Source organism: Malus sylvestris, chromosome 3 (assembly GCF_916048215.2).
Source record: "Malus sylvestris chromosome 3, drMalSylv7.2, whole genome shotgun sequence".
Taxonomy (NCBI): domain Eukaryota; kingdom Viridiplantae; phylum Streptophyta; class Magnoliopsida; order Rosales; family Rosaceae; genus Malus; species Malus sylvestris.
In genome coordinates, this window is record NC_062262.1 from 21,840,710 (window position 1) to 21,862,287 (window position 21,578).

Below are 21,578 nucleotides of genomic sequence, written 5' to 3' on the forward strand. Positions count from 1 at the left end.
CAACTAAATTTTGTTCTGCTCACGAATACATATAGAGAGAAAGAAAGAAAACAATACGTTCAATTTGTATAGCCCACCAATTCTGCTGAATGAGGGTGGCCTAGCGTATCATTTTTGCTCACCATCATTTAGTGTGGTGTTGGCTCACCACCCTATTTATCACTGTTAGATGAGTTTGAATATTGAGATTTGTGCTTATCCACTACACGAATCTCGAAATTCAAATTCATCTAACGGTGATAACTAGGATGGTGAGCATACACCACACGAAATGGTGGTGAGCAAAAATGCTCCCGAGCCCATCACATGAAGGATTCACACGCCAACTTTTGCAGAGGTGTCACCTCTACTAAGCGTGATTTACGAGGAGACATCCCCTCTTATAGTTAATACTCAACACACGCATGCAAGGCTTGAGTGTTGGCGAAATTCTAACCCCAATTAGATTCGGGCATGATACACTTTTTAGTTATTTTGAGAATCCAAGTACTCTTTTTCGAATCCAGGTTCACTAGATCTGCTTTAATACACACTTGACATCTCATTTGAAACCGATGAAATTTAGTTTCCACAATTACAATAAAGTTATATAGCGACTAGTACATGACCAAATATAAAGATGAACCAATTTGAACAAAGATTTATGCAACTAAAAGGGCAATGCTCTAATAGAAAAAGAAGCAAGTGGTGGATTGTCCTGTGGATTAGCCTTTCTCTTGAAGCTACTTTATCCCGGATTCAAACTCCTTTTTTTTTATTTTATATATTTTATTTTATTGTAGCTTAGACTACGAATATCTCTTATAATAAAAAGAAAAAACTATTTTACTATTTTACTTTAACAAAAATTAAATTTTGTACTAGTCACAAATACATATAGATAATAATCAAGAAAACAACACGTACAATTAGCAAATCTTTCTTTCTTCTAATGCCCTTAATTAGCTACTAGTATAGTAAATTTACAAATTAACTTTTCCCTTGATACAAAATTCAATTAAATTGTATAAAAACAAAAAGGAAATTAACTAGATGACTTCCTGCTCTTTTTCTTTCCACTCCAGCCCTATATATTTGCATGGTGAAAACCTAACCTTATACTCAGAAATGGTTTCAAGCTTAGGCGACCATAATTGCTCTTTAGACACAACGAGTTGTTCATAGTGCTTTTGCAGCTCAGGTGTGCTACAAAGAAAAGTAGTATTTACAGAACTTATAGCCTCAGACGACCCATCAATTTCCTTGTGACTTCTTGCAATTAGCCTTGCTATGAACTCTGGCACCACCTTGATCAAGACCTTTCCGTTTGAACCCTTTATATACTCAAACGGGCACTCCCCGAAATTGATAGGAGCTGCCTTCTTGTTGGGCCTCGACGATGAGCCTAGGGCGGCGAGGGTCGAGGCTGAGAGGACGCTGCATGCGAAACGATCAATCGGAAGAACGAAATAGGTCTGGCCAAGCATGAGCTCGTCGTTGATGGCTAAGGCAGGAACCGGGCGGCCGATGAAGAAAGAGTCTGCGTGGCAAACCATTTGGTCAGGGAACTCGAACATGATCTCTCCAGCGATGTGTTTTCCTTTGAGGAATCTTGTGGTGCTGCCTTCTGAAAATATTACTTTCACAACTGAGTTTGTTTTTTGCTGAAAGCAGGGAGAAACTGCATTGCCCATATGATTGGATGGAGCGAGATGATAGTTAAGGAATTGGGAAGGTAGTTGGCTTTTAGGTAATGGACGACGGGAGAGAAAGGGTGTTGGGGGTTATTATATGTGAGGGAAGGGATGAAGTTGACTTGGATAAAGTCTTTCCTTGTTTTCCTTTAGATTTGAGCATGCCGGTGGTCAGTTATGACGGCTTTGACAAGCTCTATCTTTTGGTACGTGATTAATTGTTCTTTTCAAAGTTACTTTAACCAGATCGTTTTCTTTTTTGTGTGGTGCCCTTTATGTTACCTTAAATTCGGTTTTTCGGTCATGAAAGTAAGGTGTAACTAATACATCTATGACATAACACAGAGAGAGAAGTGGGAGTATGTTGTGGAAGATTTTTTTTTTATTATTATTTTATACTTTTCATGTAAATTTTAATCTTTGTAAATTTAAGAGGGAAACTGGAATCCATTTCGTCCTTACTCTCTCTCTCTCTCTCTCTCTCTCTATATATATATATATATATATATATATATTTTTTTTTTTTTTTTTTTTTTTAAATTTAGATGTCCCTCACTCAACCATACTTTTATTTTTCATACAAGCACATGCATATAAATGTGTGGAGATTGCCAGCTAGTGTGTTTGTGTGTCTATATATAAACAAAGGATATGTCAGAGAGACTAAATTCATAAACTAATTTTGTAAACTAAATGATATGAAAGTTAATGATTGAATTATTACTTAAACGTTGATAAATGTGTTCATTTCTATTGGTGACACATCATTTAATTTACAAATTTTATCTACAAATTTAGTTTCTTAACATTACCCATCTACAAAATACCTTCAACTGCGCGTGATCATACCTAAATCCCTTAAATTGTGTGCCGACAAATGGTTTTTAGTTACTTCTTAACATCTGAATTTTAATTTCGACAACATCTTTGATTTTAGGGTTAGGAGAGAGGTCAGGGTTTAGATTAGCTATGGTCTATGGATGACTCATGTTGAAGATTTAATCGCATCGTTTGAGAGATACCCAAACGGAGTGCAAAAACTGCAATAGGTTTTGTTTACAGATACATACTGTAAACATGAAAATTCTGTAACAAATAAAACGAGAACACGTGTACAAAGTAGATTTGTATTGATTTGAATTTGTACGTTACAATCTTTGTTTATAATTTTCCTTTGATTTAGTCTTCAAATTAGATATAGATGCGTAGGTTGTTGATCCAAGGGTCGCGATGACTTGATCTCGGGCAAACGATTGCTTCAAGTTTTGAGCTTGAAAACAACGTGTGGATGATCTTCACCTCAAGGGTGCGGCAAAGGTAGTGTTTGATGTGGGATTTTGTTGCTTCAAGGATCTTGGCGACTTGATCTTGAAACGAACGTTGCTACAAGTTTCTAAGCTTGCAACAAAGCCTTGAAGGAATCGGCACAAACGCTTGTTGATTCTTCAAGGAAGTGCTTTGGCTTTGGTTGAATGTTCTTCGAAGAGAGCTTTGGCAGCGTATTAGTCTTCAAAGGTTTGGCAGAGGTTATTCAGTTTAGAGATTTTTCGACCCTTATGCTTGTATGAGGACCTTGTATTTATAGGCTTTTCAAGGCTTGCCTTTGGATGGATTTGGCTTTCATTTATGTCCTAATTCATCCATGGGAGAATTTAGGCATGTTTTGTGTATTAATTCCCTTGCTTGGCCAAATTTAAGAGCCCTTGTTGCCTATTTTGTGAGCAATCTTCAATTCTTGCTTGTTTTATGAAGATGCTTTAACTTTCTTTCTGGTTTTAGGATCAATTTTGACCCTTTTGCGAAATTTAAGGGAGATTTATCCCCTTTGCCGCATTTTGGGGAAGTTTCCTAATAGTTATAATGAAACATTGTTTGTTTAAATAGTTTGATCGAGATATCTAACATCATTTAAGGGATTTAACTTCTGCATTTATGCATTCAATATCCCACAAATAATGAAATTTAAACAAATTCAAATAATATTTCTATAATATAATAATTACTTAAAAATCAATAATAGTCTTCACATAGTTCAAGCAAAAAGATAATGTACCCACGTAATTATTAATATATTTTAAGAAATAAAATAAATACATGCAATTAAAATGGGTACATTTAGCAAAAAAAAAAAAGATGAATACAAATTAAATTAAAAAATATGAGTACATATTAAAATTAAAAGTATGGGTACAAATTAAAATTTAATAGAATATTTGTACAAATTAAAAAAATGGGTACAAATTTAAAATAAAAATATATCAAAAATACTAAAAGATATATTTGGAAAGAGAATTGTTATTTGCACTAAAAAAAATCTCATTGTGCACTCCAAATTTTCTATAATTAGAAAGAAAAATATACTTGTGATGAATGTAGAATGAGATTTTTCGAGTGCTAATAACAGTTCCCCTTGGAAATGATTAATAAGCTTAACATTTTAAAATGTACATATGATGACATGTAAATAATTTATTATTCAAATAATGACAAGAAAAAAAATCAATTTATAAATAAAAATAAAAACAAAGAATGATAACCTAATTTATCCCGGAAAAAGTGAATAACCATGGCTTCCCACTAGTTGTCTCATTTAAAAAAAAAAAGATAACCTAATTTATCCACTTTTAATTAACTTGCAACATGTTTAATTATTAGAATCAAGAATGATTCTTAAAACTGAAATGGAATGAATATCATGTGGAATGTCTTATTCCATTGTTAGGTTTTTTTTTCTTTTGTTAAAGAAATTCCATTGTTGGGTTGACAAACAGTAAATAAATAAATAAATATGTGAACCTGCAGTCCCTTGAGGGATTTCTCAAATATTTTATTTAAGGGACACCTTTTGATCTTTATTACATAACGTTTTTTATTTATAGATCATTCTTTAAAAAAAAATTAGATAAATTTAAAATTATTAATACATTCAATTGTAGTGTAAAAAATAGACGAATAGAATTTTTCAAAGAAGAACTAATATGACTACCATTTAATCTAACGGTCAAATGGTATCGAATTTAGGTGAATTTTGGTAGTGATAGTCTTTGAGAAAAAACCGAAAGATGTATGGGTGGATCATTCTACAAAAAGATCCTCAAATAAGTTTATTTAAGAGATTGTCCTCCAAAAAAAAAGTTTATTTAAGAGATCCCTTAACCAAAGAAGAATTTTTAAACCAGTACCCCAAAATAATGGATATATATATGTAAACCAGTGCGCCAAGGAACGTTCAAAATAGTTTTATTTCACCTTTTAACTAGGGGTGGGTTCAAAAAACCGAAAACCGAAAAAAACCGAGAAAATATTAAAAAAAAATTCATGAAAAAACCGAAACCAAACCGAAAAAAATCAAAATCGAAAAAAACCGAACTGAAAAAAAAAACCGAAAAAAATTGGACCGAACCAAAATTTCGGTTCTGGCAAAAAACCGAACCGTTTAGAACCGAACCGAACCCTACTTTTAACTCTCTTCAGTGCCTCCGCATCCTTATTTCTTATTTTTATTTTGCAAAATATATAAGAATTAAGGAATGATGAATTTTATTTGGAAAATAATAAACACATCCTTTTTAGCCTCAAACACACTTTTGTTTAATCTAGACCGTTATTTTCGTTTGAATTATTCAATTGGATGGCCAAAAATCAAAAGAAGCGTATGAGAACCTAAAATAGTGTGTGAAGGCCTCTCTCCCTTCATTTTTAGTGCTTTGCTTAGCTTCTACCTAGTTAATTATATTTTGACCCGGTATAATCATGAGGCACTTAATATTTAAGAAACTCTGGAGTTATCATCAATTCATGGTTTCAAATTAAGAACAGCCACACGCTTGATACTTGGTTAAGTCCCATGCTCTTGATTTGTTGACCCATTGCATGAGAAACTTACCCAGACCCATAGGACCATGCATAACATGCGTGCAATAAAACTCGTCCCTAGATTCAAAGGCCTTGTTAGGGTTTGTCTTAATCATTGGTTCACTGTTCTAGCTAGCCAATTTGTGCTTATTTATGAGATATGCGGAAAAGTTTATACCTTTGACCATATTTTCTACCCCAATTTTAATTAACTGAAGATATTTGAATTAGGATACAAAGATACAAGTCAGACACATTGAACAAACTGGTCTAACTTACATCTTAGCTTGTTATCTTTAGGTTTGCATAGTAAATCTTACTGTGATCCTAAATTATAACATGGATGTGGATTGTTGAATGGTTCTTCAATTTTTGCAGAAAACACACGCATATATGCGGAATAGAATGAAACCACGTTTGAATGGTTTTCATAATTTTTTTTTCCACAATGTTCTTGTTTACCTTTGCCGTGTTGTACGCAGCAGCGAATAGAATAGTAGATATCTACTCCACCAGTTTTTTAATTAAACCAAAAAGTTAACCCTAAAATTAGCACGTGACTTTTAATTTGTAAATCATTGCTAGATTTGATGCAATGAATCATGTGGAGTAAAAAATAATCGAGAAAAATATGGAGGCGCACTAGTAGAAAAAACACTTTGTGCGACACAGGTCTTTCGTCACGCAAAGTCAATCGTCGCACAAAAATTAGCCCAACAAACCTTCGTCGCGTGATAATCGTCGTTCCAAGGCAGTGACAGAAGGGTTTGAGCGACAAATAAGAAACATGAGTCACGCAAAGTGGCTTTGCGCGACAAATAAGAAACATGAGTCACGCAAAGTGGCTTTGCGCGACATAAGTTTCTTCTTCGTCGCGCAAACCCTTTTTTTTTGTTTTTGTCAAAAACATTATTTTTTTAATTTTTAATAAATATTATAATCAAATTCTAAACAATAATTAATTAACTAAGGAAAAGTATTTAATTATAAATATATGAAAATGTATATACTGTTGCAGTCATATTTAGAATAGGAATGTGATTGTGTAAATCTTAGGGAATTTGGGAATGTATCTTATATTCCTATTAGGAGTAGATTACCTATTAAATGTTGTAATCCTAAAGGGAAAAGTTTTTACCTTACTATAAATAAAGGCACAATGGGGTGAATCAAACACACCTCACAATTAAATCACTCTCTCTTCTCTCTAACCATAGCCGGCCCCCTCTCTCTCTCTCTAAACCCTAGATTGTTCAATCAAATAGGCCTACAACACATTATCAGCACTCACTTGCCAGAAGCTGAGGAATTGACTCATCGTAGGAGGAGGCTATCATCCACCAAATTCAAAGGCTTATTCGTTTTCTGCTAATCAGGTACGCTTAAAATAAAAGAAGATATTTGAAATGTCCACGAAGCATGAAAACATTCCCCATGATGCATGAACCCCTCTATGTTTATATTTTCCATCCGATATATATATATATATATATATATATATATATATATATATATATATATATTGTATATGTTCATATATTTGTCAATATATATATTTGTTTCATGCATCGCACAATTAAATTGTTATGTGGAATATTCGAGTTAAATTATATAAAATAAATTAGAAGCAAATTTGGGTTTCCTAAACCCTAAGGGAAATTGGACATAGTATGGCACTACCCCTGCGACACAACATCGACAGCAACCCTCTGGGCTTTGCTGCACCTATTTGAACTTCTAGGCCTTCGGCCCGATTGACTGGCATGGGCATAGAGCCCCAGTTCTACCTGTTCTACCTCTAAAGAGGCTCATAGCCTTCTTGGATCCAGACTAAACCCACGGCAAGCTTTGCTTGCTGGGTTCTTGTCCCGCACACACCTAGGCCCGTAGACCTGCTCCCTCTGGTGCTAGCCACTTGATTGGGCTTAGTTTTTCTTGCAGCTCGCAACACAGGAAGCCAGCCTATGTGGTTGGGCTCCCATACGAACCCACACACCAGCCCAAGGGGCTGGGCTTTGTCCTCTCGTGCTTCACCTCACAGGCCAGTTGTCGTTGGGCCTTGACCCGCACCCCCTTGAAGCCCAAACCTATAGTTTGGGCTGCTCTTAATTTCCCTCGCCCATGGCCTGCAGTTCACCCCCGAGGCCTTAGGGCCTTGCCTACTCACGGCACCCAACCCAAATATTTTTGGGGCTATATTTTTTATCCAATAATATTATTTTAATATTATTTAGCTTCTAAAATTGACCCCGTATGGCCCGATTTATTGAATTAATTAAAAATGACCTACAATCCATTAATTTGATAATGAATCCAAAATTATTGACTTGAAGATCACTTTTGGACATTAACGATTCAATAATTTATTTTTATACTTTGAACTGTCACATACTTTCATTGTAACGAAGCTCCCACATTTGAGTTCCCAAAGAACCTCAAATCCACTATATTCAAATTAGTATATTGCATTCTGTGTTTCTTGTAGGAACCTCTCATTATGAACTAATTGTTCTTAAAACTAAATTGAACCTATAGTTTCAAATTTAGTGCCTTTGAAACCCGAAGTTTTCATTCAAAACATACCATATGAAACCTATAGTTTTCATGCATAAATTAAACCAATACGTGTCTATAGAACCTGCATGTTCTACAATATATGTCTATGGCTTACCATATGACTACTCACGTTTTTCCCTCAGTTTTAGAGACATGTCGAACTTGAACAAGCTCGATTTCTCCGCTCTAGAATTCTCGGGAAGAAACTATCTAAAGTGGGTTCAAGTCGTGAAGCTCTATCTAACTGCAAAGGGCATTAGAGCCACCATCGAGACACCTATCGCTGACAAACTTGTTGACAAAGCTCATTAGGCTATTGCAATGATCTTTATTTGAAGATACACCTACGCACCTTCTGGCTTGCTCTGGCTGACCGTTTCGATCACCAGAAAGACATATACTTGCCTGAAGCAAGACACGACTGACAACATCTTCGCTTCCAGGACTTTAAGTCCGTGAATGAATACAACTCTGAAGTTTGTAGAATCCGTTCTTTGTTGAAATTAGGTCTCCTGGAGAAGACCTATTCAACCTTCCATGCCATCAATATTGTCCTGCAGCAACAATATAGGGCACATAAATTCACCAAGTTTTCAGATTTGATTTCTGTTTTACTTCTCGTTGAAAAGCAGAACCAGCTTTTGATGAAGAATCATCAATCGCGACTTACTGGCTTGAATGCCACGCCTGAAGCGCATACGATTAATTATAGTAGCCATAAATGACGAAAGAATTGTCGTAACCGTGGCAATGGGTGGCAAGCACCACTACGGGCCAAGGTCAATAGAGTGCCGCACCTAAAGAAAGAAATGTGACCCAGCAGCGTCCACCACTCACCCTTAAGGACCCAAACTTTAAGAACAAGGGCAAATCTCTAATTCAGTCCGCTTTTACTGAACTGGACATGTGTTATTGCTCTGGATCAAGGGATCATTGGTCACGTGTATGCCGAGCTTCCCCTTAGGCTATTGCCAAGTATCATTCCCATCGTGAGTCTAACTTTGCACATGTGGATCATCCGGAAGATGCAACTACATCAATGGAGATATCGAATTTTCAGGAGGTGTCAGTGCCTATGGATCAATAAATTAGATATGTTTTTAGGGTGTTTACCCCTAGTGGCCAAACCCACTAGGAGTGGCCAGCCCTACCCCCTATTTTCTAGATTTAAGGTTTAATTTTGAACAATTTTTCTAAGTATTTGGAATAATTTGTTTGGTTTTGGTTTGTTTTGAATTATGGATTGTTATTTGAATGGATATTATTTTCTCGAATTGCTTAATTGAATGAATGGACTTATATTTATACATGTGACCAATTCAATCAATTTATTTCTAGGTATGTCAAGTGAGGAAGTTAGTTGTTTGGCAGCTAGTGCAACCACGCACACCATCTTGCATGAACGACACTATTTTACTAACTTAATACCCAAGAAAGCTCCTTTGACAACTCTCTCAAGCCAATCCAACCTGATTGAAGGATACGGAAAGGCACGTATCATGTTGTCTAATGATACAATTTTGACCATTAAGGAGGCACTTTATTCTCCACGTTCTGGAAGAACATTGCTGAGTTTTAGAGATATTTGAGATAATCAATATCATCTTGAAACCACTGAAGATAATGGTTCTGAATTTCTTTGTATCACTTCATACGAATATGGCCAGAAGCATATTCACAAGAAGTTGGAATGTCTGCTGAGTGGGTTGTACATCATAACCATTCGCGGCATAGAAGCCCATAGTGTGGCCGGCCATATGCCTGAGTTCCAGGACACTTTGTTGCTTTGGCATGACCATTTGGGACATCATAGACGTGACATGATGCGCTGTATCCTCAAATCTTCACACGGGCATAAGTTACATCCCTATGTTGGACTCCCGCCATGCAAAGTGTGTTGTCTAGGGAAGTTGAATACTCAACCCTCCCATACAAAGATTATTCACAACCCCCCTAAATTTCTTCAGAGGATTCAAGGGGACATTTATGGACCTATCCAACCAACTTGAGGACCATTTAGATACTTTATGGTGTTGGTTGATGCATCGACAAGATGGTCACATGTTTGCTTGTTGTCCATACGCTACGCCGTGTTTGCTAAACTCCTAACTTAAATCATTAAGCTAAGGGCTCACCACTCTGATTATCCGATTAAGTCGATTTGACTGGATAACGCTGGAAAGTTTATGTCACATATTTAGAATAGGAATGTGATTGTGTAAATCCTAGGGAATATGGGAATGTATCTTATATTCCTATTAGGAGTAGATTACCTATTAATTGTTGTAATCCTAAAGGGAAAGGTTTTTACCTCTCCTACTACTATTAATAAAGGCACAATAGGGTAAATCAAACACATATCACAATTAAATCACTATCTTCTCTCTAACCATAGCAGACCCCTCTCTCTAAACCCTAGATCGTTCAATCAAATAGCCCTACAACACATACAAGATGTCCGAACAAAAAAAAAAAGAAAAAATTACAAGTAGTCTTCTAGGTTTGATACATCAGGCTACTGGGTATCGGTAGGGCGAAGTGGCTCGCAGGTCGATAGTGTAGCAAGATCAGGTGTTGGTAGCGAGATTTGGAGGCCAAACATCTGTATAGCTCATACAAGGTCTCTCATATGCCCAACATAGGCCTTCATCTGCTCGCCCTGGACCGCAAGATGACCCTTTAGGGTTCTCATTTCCTCTTTCAATGCATTGACATTTGCTGTGTTCGATCTAGAAGAAGAGGCACCGAACAACCTTGCCATGACAACGACCGAAGTTTTGATCCAGGACATCAGTTAGGATCTGAAAACCTGCATCCTTAGGTACCGTGACGTCCTCGATCGGGGTCTCTGGGGTAAGCTGCAATGTTGCTTCTTAGAGAACAATAGTGTGCTTTTCCACCATAGTAGCATGTAATAATAAAGAAAAAACATATAACGTTTAATAACAAAATATAAATAATATTTGAATGATTCATACATATAAGAATAATAACAATTACATGTACTTACATGAAGCTGCTGAGTGGTCTCATCACTAGGTCGAACATAAACTTCCTCGAACAGGTCGATCTCTGGGAACTTAGAACCCTCATGAAGAAAACAACATTAAGAAAATTTTATTTATCAATAATAATAAATAAATTGTATAAAATTTAAAAAATAATATACTTTTACCTGACGTTTTGCCTCAAGCCTATACGAAAAGGGCTTCGAACCAGAATGGTGGAGAAATGTCTTTGACTCTCGAGCTTTCTTGCCAGCAACAAATTTCTTCTGTTAAACACACAATATACATGTTAGTGCAACTATTTGAAATAAATTAATAAAATAAGCTTAAAAAAATAACTAAAACAATAATAAATTACTATTAAAATATTATGTACATACCACAAAATTTGGGTCCGTAAAATGTTTGCAGAGCCATTCCCAATCCTTCGGCCGATCCTGCAACTCGATTGGACCATGTAGGCAAGCGATCTTTAGATCATCCCATTGCTTAAAATACGTGTGAAGATTGTTCTTCCAATGTTTGTACTGGGTTGCTAAGGTCTCCTCTAAGTAGGCCATGACCTTGAGGGATATGTCCTTAAGATCATAAATGACCTACGAATATGAAAAACAATAAAATAATAGTAAGAAATTTAATAATTTTAACATATTAAATATTTTGGTTTTTAATATTTGTAAACAAAATTAAAAAAATGATAAAGGTTAAAAATTAAAATACTAATCGACAACTTGCCTTGCACCAGTTTCTTTGTCTCCTCAGGAATTTCTGCTCAAGACTCCCACTGCACAGGACAATTTTGTCGAATAAAAACACCACAGCTACTAACGACGCTACTATGCTGCTGTGAGGTAGCCGCTCCACGATGTTGCGGGTCATATTCAATCTTGATCTTGGAGCCGGTCAGACGTACGCTCTGTGTCGGCTTCAGCATTCGACTAGGTCCCCTGGAATTTTTTTAAGCTGGCCAAAAATACTTAAATGGTAAAAACCCTAAGCATAAATTTTTACAGAAAATTCGACACAACCTCCCCTAATAGTATAGCATTTCCCAAAACCTTAAAACAGTAAAATAGCAATAATTCACAACCCGCACCACATTTTCACAATCCAGCAAATTTGCACCCAATTTGAAAATGAAAAAAAAATACAACATAGTGATTGAGAATTAGAAAAAACTACCTGGCTGGGAGGCCTCACCCTCGACTCTGGATGCTGAGGAAGTGTGATCAGAAGGCTTCGGATTGCGGCGACACCGGTGCAGTCGCCGTGTACTGAGCGGCTCAACGACACTAATGACGTCGATGAGACAGGCACTTGGGACACCGTAGGAGTAGCCTTAGTAAGGGGTGTAGGCTCCCCAATCAATCAGACTTCGACACTAGGGGCATGACGGAACCTCTACATTGAGCAATCCTATCAGTAATCGTACTAGCCATTTTTGACACGGCAAGCGCCACATGCTCACATCTAGTAGCCTCATTTTGCTTCCCATTGGAAGAAGCCATGTCAATCACAGGCCTCTTGGCAGCAGGTGCACCCTCACGAGCAGCTGAGGAAATCTTTAGTTTTTTCTCAACCGACATCTCTTGAGCGAGCAGGGAAGATCTTATTACCACCTTCATTCATAGTAGGCTCCACGACATCGATCAGACGAGCCAATGCATCTGCCTTGATCTTTTTTACCTCATTTTTATGGAGCAGCTTACCTTTCTCCTGGCCAAGAGAACTAAGTAGCCAACGCCATTCACGGTACTCAACAGGGGAACTCAACCCATACTGGTTTTTCCTTCATTTTTTTCTCTCGGACTAGCAGACAGGAGGCCTACATACCCAGCATTTTAGCAGCCCATGAGGTCTGCAACCTCCTCATTTCTCTCAATCGTCGACCTGACCATGGTAGGTCCAAGAGCCTAAAAGACATGAGCCATGCGGCTCACCTAGCACTACGCCCCAATGCCTTAATCCATGGCCCCAGCCACAAAACCTGCCTTTGGCTCTAGCCAAGCCAAACAGCCCAAGTAGTGGTCCCTACCAAACTATCTGAGATGACTTTTTGGTCAGTACCATTGCTCAAATTTTTTTGGAGGGTGTAATGTGGAGTTAATGTTTTCAGCAGTAAGCTCTTGGTGGAAGCACAGACTTATGGTTTCATTAGTTCAGTACATATGTTATTGCTTGTTTACAAAGGAAAAACATATCAGTCTTCGTACTACTTGTGGAAGCATATATTGTTGTAGCAAATTAATAGGAATGGTGCTATTATATACTACTGGCTTATGTCACTCATTGTCTCTAGATCAACCTATAGTAGTTGGATCCATTGCCAAATCATAATCAAAAGAATGCTACTGGAATTTTCAAAGCTAAACCTTAAAGACAAGGTTGATTTCTAAGGGAGGGGTAATGTTAGGATGCCAAGTGGCATCACTTTGTTAACCAGGTGTCAATTGTTGAGTTGGATTTCTTTAGCTTGTAACCAGCTATATAAGCTGAGATATGTGCAGATGCAAAGGGTGAGTGAATATTTGATTGTATTGGTGTTCTTGTTAGTATATCTTTCATTTGAGTAAAGGTTGAAGTGGGGTTCTATCACGTGACCCACCTCCCAAGTCCCAAAGGCCTGCAGTCCTGCACTGCCCCACCCTAATCTGAAACCCACTGCAATTCGTGCATGCCCTATTTCCCCATCCCCTATAACTTTATTCTACAAATTCATGCGCCCACCCACCCTAATCTTAATCTGAATGAACCCATGAATTCGTGCACCTACCCTTCCAAAGGCATACAGGTCCTGCACTGCACTGCACCCACCCTAATTCGAAATTAAATCCCAAAAGAGAGAGAAAACACGATTCAAGCAAAAAAAGAAGAAGAAAAGGATGATTACGTTCCATTAATTAACCTCTCACTCTCGCATCAATAGGCATAGATTTCAGAAATTCAGAAACCCTTACCTAGATTTTGGGACTCGATTGGTGTCAGATTCACTTCGTTGAATGAAGAGGACGGAGGGTGGGATGAGCGTCGTTGAAGTGGACAGAGGACGAGAGGAGCGTTGTAACTCGAATCGATGGAGGAGCAGAGTGGCGGGAGCATGAGAGCCGTTCGAGAGATTGAGTGAGAGTGTGAGTGTTCGGGAGATCGAAGGAAGGAGGATAACAAAATGACCTAACTCAATGGATAATTGGATTAGATCTTAACCAATCCAACAGTCCAAGTAATTTCTAATTATAAATTAAAAAAAATATATATATATATATATAGATAGATATAACATTCGGTTCGGTTCGGGATTACCGAACGCATTCAAACTTGTGGCCAAATCCCAAACATAAACTTTCGGGATGGGTTCGATTTCGGGTACCAAGTGTTTCGGGAAATTCAGTTTGGGTATTTTTCGGTCAAATTTCGGGACGGTTCGGGATTTTCAGGAAAAAATTCCACCCCTAAATATTGGTCACTCTAATATATAATTGAGTCGAGTTTAAAAAAATTGTATCATCTCAATACTAATGTTCGATCCTTGCTCTACATTTTCCAAGTTCAAGCTTAATTAGTTAGAGCTTATAAATTATATTCAATGAATCAATGGTTAAGTTATACAAAATAGGCAACGTGCAGTTTAGAAAACATAAAGATAGTTTGTTATGTGCTCTCCACACGAGACTGTATTTTTATCAGAAATTCACTGCCATTTTTCAGCCAACATGGGGTCCTGACGTGGCCAGAATTGGTCGAAAAATGGCTCAAAGCCGCCTAATCTCTCACCAAAAAACTAGGGAAAATCCTCCCAGTGAATGTTCTGCATCAAATCGTCCCCCAAACTCATTTTTAAGGTTAAAACAACATAAGAGCTTCAAAATAAGAAGGATTTGAGGGTTTCAAGATTCACCATAGTCGGAGAAATGAGTAAACAATGATAAAAGTCAATGTGCAGTTCCATTTTTCCACTTGGCGTTCTGAGCAAACTGGGTACAAGAGTGGTAGTCTTCCACGAGGTTGATGGTGATGATATGGTGGTGGTTTGGTCGTGACATTCGCTAGAGCACAGCGAGGTGGTGCTGCTACTGCTCGGCTCCATTGTTTTAATAATAAAGGGGTAGTTTATCTCGAATACTGAATTTACAAAAATGCCCTTGGACTTCATAAGTCCATAAAATCTCTGTCGTAGCTCCAAATTCAATTCTGCTTGTGCCCACGTGTTTGTATCGTTGAGTAATACACAAATATGCTAAAAGAATAAGTCATACATCTCTCTAAACGATGGCCAATGGAAGTCAAAATCCTTGCCTCTAGGGGAATTTTTGTCAATTCACTCATTAAAATTAATAAAATCGTAAAATTAGGGATGGGTTGTTACAATCTACCCACCTTAAAAAAAATTTGTCCCTGAAATTTGAAATAACTTGCTATACATAAAATATTCAATGATAGAAAAAAAAAAAAAAAATATATATATATATATAAAGAAGAAATCAAGTGAGAGCGGTTGCATAAAAGAGAATGTCATTTTGTCGCGATCAGATTGCAATGATTCATCTTTCATACCTCCAAACTTAAACTTTCCTCTCCTTCAGCACAATACTATCATAAAAAATACCTATATAAAAATGTAAGGTTAAAATAATTGTACTACAATTAAAACTGAAAATAGAAAGTTTTTCATCTACACACTTGTAGCGTAACGTACTCCGAGAATAAGTGTAGTATCTTTGAGTCTGGTCCAAATAATAAATAAATAACAAACGTAAATGGCCTAATTGTCCACTTGCTTAACAAATCCAACAAAAGAGCTATCAATACTACGGTATGCTACCCGCAATGCCGACAACTTACTATTGTCACGATAAGCAAGGAAATAATTCCCGAAGGGGCAATATTACCATCTTGCCCCTCATTGGGAAATACACATAAATCATCTTATTAACGCCTTGATCGTGCTCACACACTACCCTCTCGGGCAGCATCGACAATAGCGTGCAATTTTGCTATATCGTAATCTTGATCATTTGAATACCTGTTCGTAATACTCATCTATCAATTATGTACTATGCATAGAGTTTATGTACTATGTCTCAAATCATATCCAAAAACCGAAAGTGGAACCGCAGTTACACGAAACTCTAACAAAGATAAGTGTATACTACAATCATGCTAAAACTATCAAACGAATAAATGCAACATGCCACGAAGGTCCGGATGGTTCGTTTAGATTGGCCGTTAGTCTGAGGGTAAAGTGTGGTATGTCACAAAACTTAATACACATGGCATTCAAGAAGGCTTCCCAAGACTTGGAAGCGAAACACACATCATAATTAGGTACAGTAGTGTCATGCACACTATGCAACTGAACATTATAATTTACATATGCCTCAGCAAGTAGATTCATTATAAATTTTCTCTCAAGTTTAGCGAAAAATTACGCTGAAAAGGCTAAATGAACACTCAAGAATCTAAGGGTCAAAACAAGTCCATCAAATCTAGAATACAAGGTAACTGGGTTAAATGTATATATCTTGCTTCAACTGTAGCTTCCTTAATATTCAATCACCAATGGTAAAGATTCGTTTAGTAGAGTATTTATTGGGTGATTGAGGAATTAATGGTCGCAACTAAAATTTCCATGTCTGAGCGATTCTTCTAGTCGATCTGTTTACCCCAGAAACAATATGAAGTGCAGTAAGGTAGACATGTACCCAAGGTTGTTTGGAATGCCTTTCGGCACAAAGAAGTGAAAATGGAATCACAATCAGAGTAGATGTTGATCGAAACATCAGAAAATCTGATAATTTCAAGAATGAGGAATTTTACCAAGTGGTCTAAATGCAGTCCTTCTGGACCAACGGAAGGTGAGTTGACTTGTCAAGTTAGTCAGTAATTATCGAACATTATCATATTCTCCACTTGTACGAGATGCCTCATTCCAGAAGCTTATGGTGATATTTCCCCATCTCCATTTGTATATAGGAAGTGATCATAACCACTCGAATGATCCTTTCATGATTTGTAAGTAATGCCATAGCGATACTCGTGAATTTGATAGGAGCATATTTATGCGACTTAGTTGGCTTGTTCTTGTGCATTTATGTCGTGTTTCCTTAGTTATTTTAATGTTTAAAGTCATTTTCGTGTGTTTTCAGATTTTAAGGACAAAGTAGGCAAGAAGATGCATTTTGGAGCATTTTGGAGCAAAATGGAGCTTGGAATGCATGTCACATATTTGGAACCAAGGTTTGGACGAAATTGAAGACTTAAAGAGGCTAAGAATGTGAAGAATTAGTGTACAAAGGATCATGAACTCAGCCACAAAAGGACACACATCCTTGCCATGCAATCCACATAGCATTCCCTTTGGATTCCCATGCATGCTTAATCATCCTTGTCCCCTAAAATATTTCTGATTTCATGCCTCAATACACTCAATTATCACACTCAATTGCTGCATACCTCTTGTTCCCTTCACCCATCAGATTTCACAACCATTCCATGCACCAATTGATGCTCCATCATCCACATTTGGGATCCAATGCCTTGTGCAACACATGTTGCTGCACCTTTAACTAATTTCTGAAACATTTCACCTCCCCTTTTCATTTCCATGCAATGAACACAATCATTCATGCTCCCTAGCTGAAATACCACTCCATTTTACCCTCCATACTTTGCATCATTGCTCCATTTTCATCCTTGGACCATTGCACACCACAAATTCACCCTCCTTGCTGTGCATTTCCCCACTGCCTAATCTGATTCTCTAGGGTTTTTGGGGCCTATATATACATGTTTACAACCCTTGGCAAAGGGTTGAACCTCCCATATTCATCATTCATGCAGAAAATTCGTCCATACTCACCCTAGGCAGCAAAACACCCCAAAAACACCATTCTAGTGCCTAGAAAACATAACAGCCACTCCACCTTATTCCACCATCTTTGCCGAGTTCTCTACCACCCTCCAACCATCAAACACTCCTCCACACTCACCCTAAACTTTTCCATACCATTCCCCATCCATTCTACACCATAAAACTACCCAAAACCTGTCCATAACCCAATCTGCCGCAAGCAAGGGAAATGAGGAATCTTGGATGCACTTGCTGCCAAGTTGGAGCATTCTAGGTGTTTTCTTTCTTTGGATTTTAATGTCTAATTCATGTAATCTTTGTTTTGCTTTAAGTATGATTGGCTAATTTCGTTTTTGGCTAAGGGTGTATTCAAAACCATGATTATATATGTGAAATGAGTTGATTACTTCCAGTTATTGTTACATAAGTCGTGAATACAATTTGCTTAACCATTTGATTTAGAACTTATTCTTGTATGTTGATTGAGAGTGCACGCTTAATTTGCATGTTTGAATTTGATGCTAGGATATAAATTTGTTTCACCTAATCGTTATGAATTTATATTCGTAAGTAGTGAAGGTCGCTAGTCACGATCGTGTTAAGTAGATTCCTGGCAAGAGTATCATGCTTTTCATAGTTACGAATGCCTTGTCGATGCTTATGATTTCCAAAGAACGTAATGATTCTAACTTGTGTCTTTATCATGCTGTTCATATAAAGAACTTGTTAGGAATAATTTGTTTGCGATGCATATTCATCCAATTCAATGATCCTAGGGAAATCTGAAGGTTAATTTAAGCGGACCTAATTAACTTGGAGTGTTGAGGTTCATAACTTATTGAATGGATAACTGGAAATTGATTTACGTTGCATATATTTCATGTGTGGAGAAGAACCCCTTAGCCATTCCATCATCCATTGATTCTTCATAACTTTGTATTACAATCTGTTTCTCTTACAATCTGCCATTTAAGTTTATTTTCGTCCAAATCAAATCCCCAATTATTTTGAATTCCTAGATTAATTGGAAAGTGTGTTGGTTTATGTTTTTAGGTGTTTTAGGTCACTAGGAAACCAAAATTCGTCCAAGTTGAGTTAGAGTCCCAAAACTGCCCAGAAAGTGGTTTTTAGGCAGTTTTGAGTGTTTGGTTGCTGTTTTGATTCTTTTGGTTCGTTTTAGTATTTTAACGTGAGTTTTGCATTCTTTGAGTCTAATCTAGTGCTTTAAACTTTGTTTTTACATTTCTAAGTCAGTTTTCAAGTGTTTAGCAATCCTTCCTAATCCCCGGTCTAGAACGATCCCTATTTACATACTTTGCTACAATTAATAAAAAGAGGGTTTAATTTTGTGTGTTAACTTATTTTTCACATCAGAATTCCAACTGAATTAGGATAGGTCATACTGAAAGTGTTCAAGGGTAGATACATGATGTGAAAATTAACTTGACACACAAATTAAACCCTATTGTTGACAATTGTAGTAAAGATGTAAGTAGAGATCGTTCTAAACCAGGGATTAACTAGGGATGCTAATCTACACAAATTAGCTTTAAAACACTAAACTAGACACTTAAGACTCAAAACTTACTCAAAACACTCAAAACAGCACAACTAAGTGAAATTGACTCAAAACAGACTCTAAGGAGTTATTTGGACGAATTTAAAACTAATAAGACTCAAAACACTAAATTGGGCAGATTTAAACACTTTTCTAACTAATCTAACACACTTAATTAAAGGGGGATTGATTTGGACGAAATTAATTAAACTAAACAGATTGCAAAACTAAAACAAACCAAGTACGAAATCAGGTGAATTGAATGGTGAAATAGGCTAGTTAGAGGGTCATTCTCCACACATGACATATGCATACAAACCAATTTCCAGTTATTATTCCTTTAGACTATGAATGACAACACCCCAAGTTAACCGTGATAGCACAAATTAACCATCAGATTTTCCTTAATTCATTGAATTAGATGGAATACGCATCGCAACCAAATTATCCTTATCAAGTTCCCTAACTATGAAAAGCATGTTAGAAAGACATATCAAAGGTCATTAAGTTCTTTGAAAACCATAAGCATTGACGAGACATTCGTAACTATGAAAAGCATGATACTCCTGCTAAGGATTCACTCAACACAATCATGACTAGTGACTTTTACTACTTATGAATATAAGTTCATAACGATTAGGTAAAACTCCCTTATACTCTAGCATCAAATTCATGCATGCAAATTAAGTATGCATCCTCAATCAACATACATAAACAAGTTTTGATAACACTGATAAGCAAATCACATTCAAGACTCAAGAAACAATAACTGGAGGTAATCAAATTCACCTCTAACTACAAGAAATTAGTTCCACATGTTCATAATAATTGAAAAGCAAAGTAAAATAAACATGGAAACGAAACGAGGGAAGAAAGAACTCTGAAAATCTCCAATGGTTGCAGGTGACTTGTGACACAACCCTTGAATGGTGGCACGGCACAAATCTCCTCTTCTCCTTCCCTTCATTGATGTGGCACTTGATGAATTTTCAGTGAATTGGTGTGAATTGTGGTGTGGAATTATATGGGGGGTGGTGGTCGAATTTGTGGCTGAAATTATGTATTTATAGGCTAGGCAAACCCTAGGGAAATCATACTAGGGTTAGAAATTAGTTGAAATAAAGGATTAGAGCCCTAGGGTGCGGCACAAGGCTTGGGCCTCAAGAAAAGGGTCACAACCTAATTAACTTCTAAAAAGGCTTTGCAATCCAAATCCATAAGGAAAAGGCTAACTAAATCAGAATCCAAGAAGGAAAAGGGAATGGAATGCACGGCAGGAATTGGAGGGAAAGGGAATGGAGTGCAAGGCAAGGCAAAAGCCTTCTAGAAGGAAGGAAGCGCCATGTTTTTAGGGTTTCTAGAAGCAAAATGTTTTGTGGCAGAAATTGGGACTTCTAGAAGGGAATGCTTCTAGAAATAGCTTCTAGAAATCAGATATTTAGGTCCCCTTGCAGCTGGATTTAAGGTATGATAAGATTAGGATATGATAAGATAAGGTTGGATAAGGTTTTAGATAATGTTTCCTTCTTTTGAGCTGATTCCTTATCTTCTTTGCCTTGAATTTAATTTCTTCATCTCCTTATCATATTCCTAGCCTTTTGAACTTCAAAACGTCCATCCACCTTGCTCCATACATGTGTTATCCATTCTTGGCTCAAAACTGCTCCAAAATGCACTTTCTTGCCAACTTTGTCATTTGGACCTGCAAACACACGAAAATAGCTTAAAACACTATAATAAGTAAGAACTAACAACATAAATGCAAGAAAACAAGCTAACTAAGTCGCATAAATATGCTCCTATCAATACATCTTTTACTACGGTGAACAATAATCACGTTTGCAACACCGGGAGGAATACACGATAGTGCAATCGTAGACGTTGATTTAGTTTTTCCATTGCTGCTGTCAGAAATTTAGCTCATTACAATTGAAGATGTATTTGAGAAGTCTAAGGTTGGTAAAGATTTTGGACATGCTTCTCCACAAAGAAATGTCATCCGGTTTTTCAAGTAAGAATGATAATTGTTGACTCCAGGTCATAAGTAAGATGGTTCATTTCGTACAATTCCAACCGTTGGG

At 36.9% G+C, this 21,578-nt stretch overlaps 1 protein-coding gene and 1 pseudogene across 1 annotated transcript; both read right to left on the reverse strand.

Annotated features, from left to right (window-relative positions):
- Positions 1 to 807: 807 nt before the first annotated feature.
- Positions 808 to 1,746, reverse strand: LOC126614735 (uncharacterized). Its single transcript, XM_050282384.1, has one exon. It carries the CDS (start codon positions 1,671 to 1,673, stop codon positions 1,029 to 1,031), a length of 645 nt encoding a protein of 214 aa, XP_050138341.1. The 5' UTR covers positions 1,674 to 1,746; the 3' UTR covers positions 808 to 1,028.
- Positions 1,747 to 10,599: 8,853 nt separating this feature from the next.
- On the reverse strand, positions 10,600 to 12,026 carry LOC126617063 (uncharacterized; annotated as a pseudogene).
- Between the last annotated feature and the right edge of the window lie 9,552 nt (positions 12,027 to 21,578).

What these genes read in the sequence shown, in the direction of transcription:
- LOC126614735 (XM_050282384.1), bottom strand. Translation starts at nt 1,673, where the DNA reads ATGGGCAATGCAGTTTCTCCCTGCTTTCAGCAAAAAACAAACTCAGTT.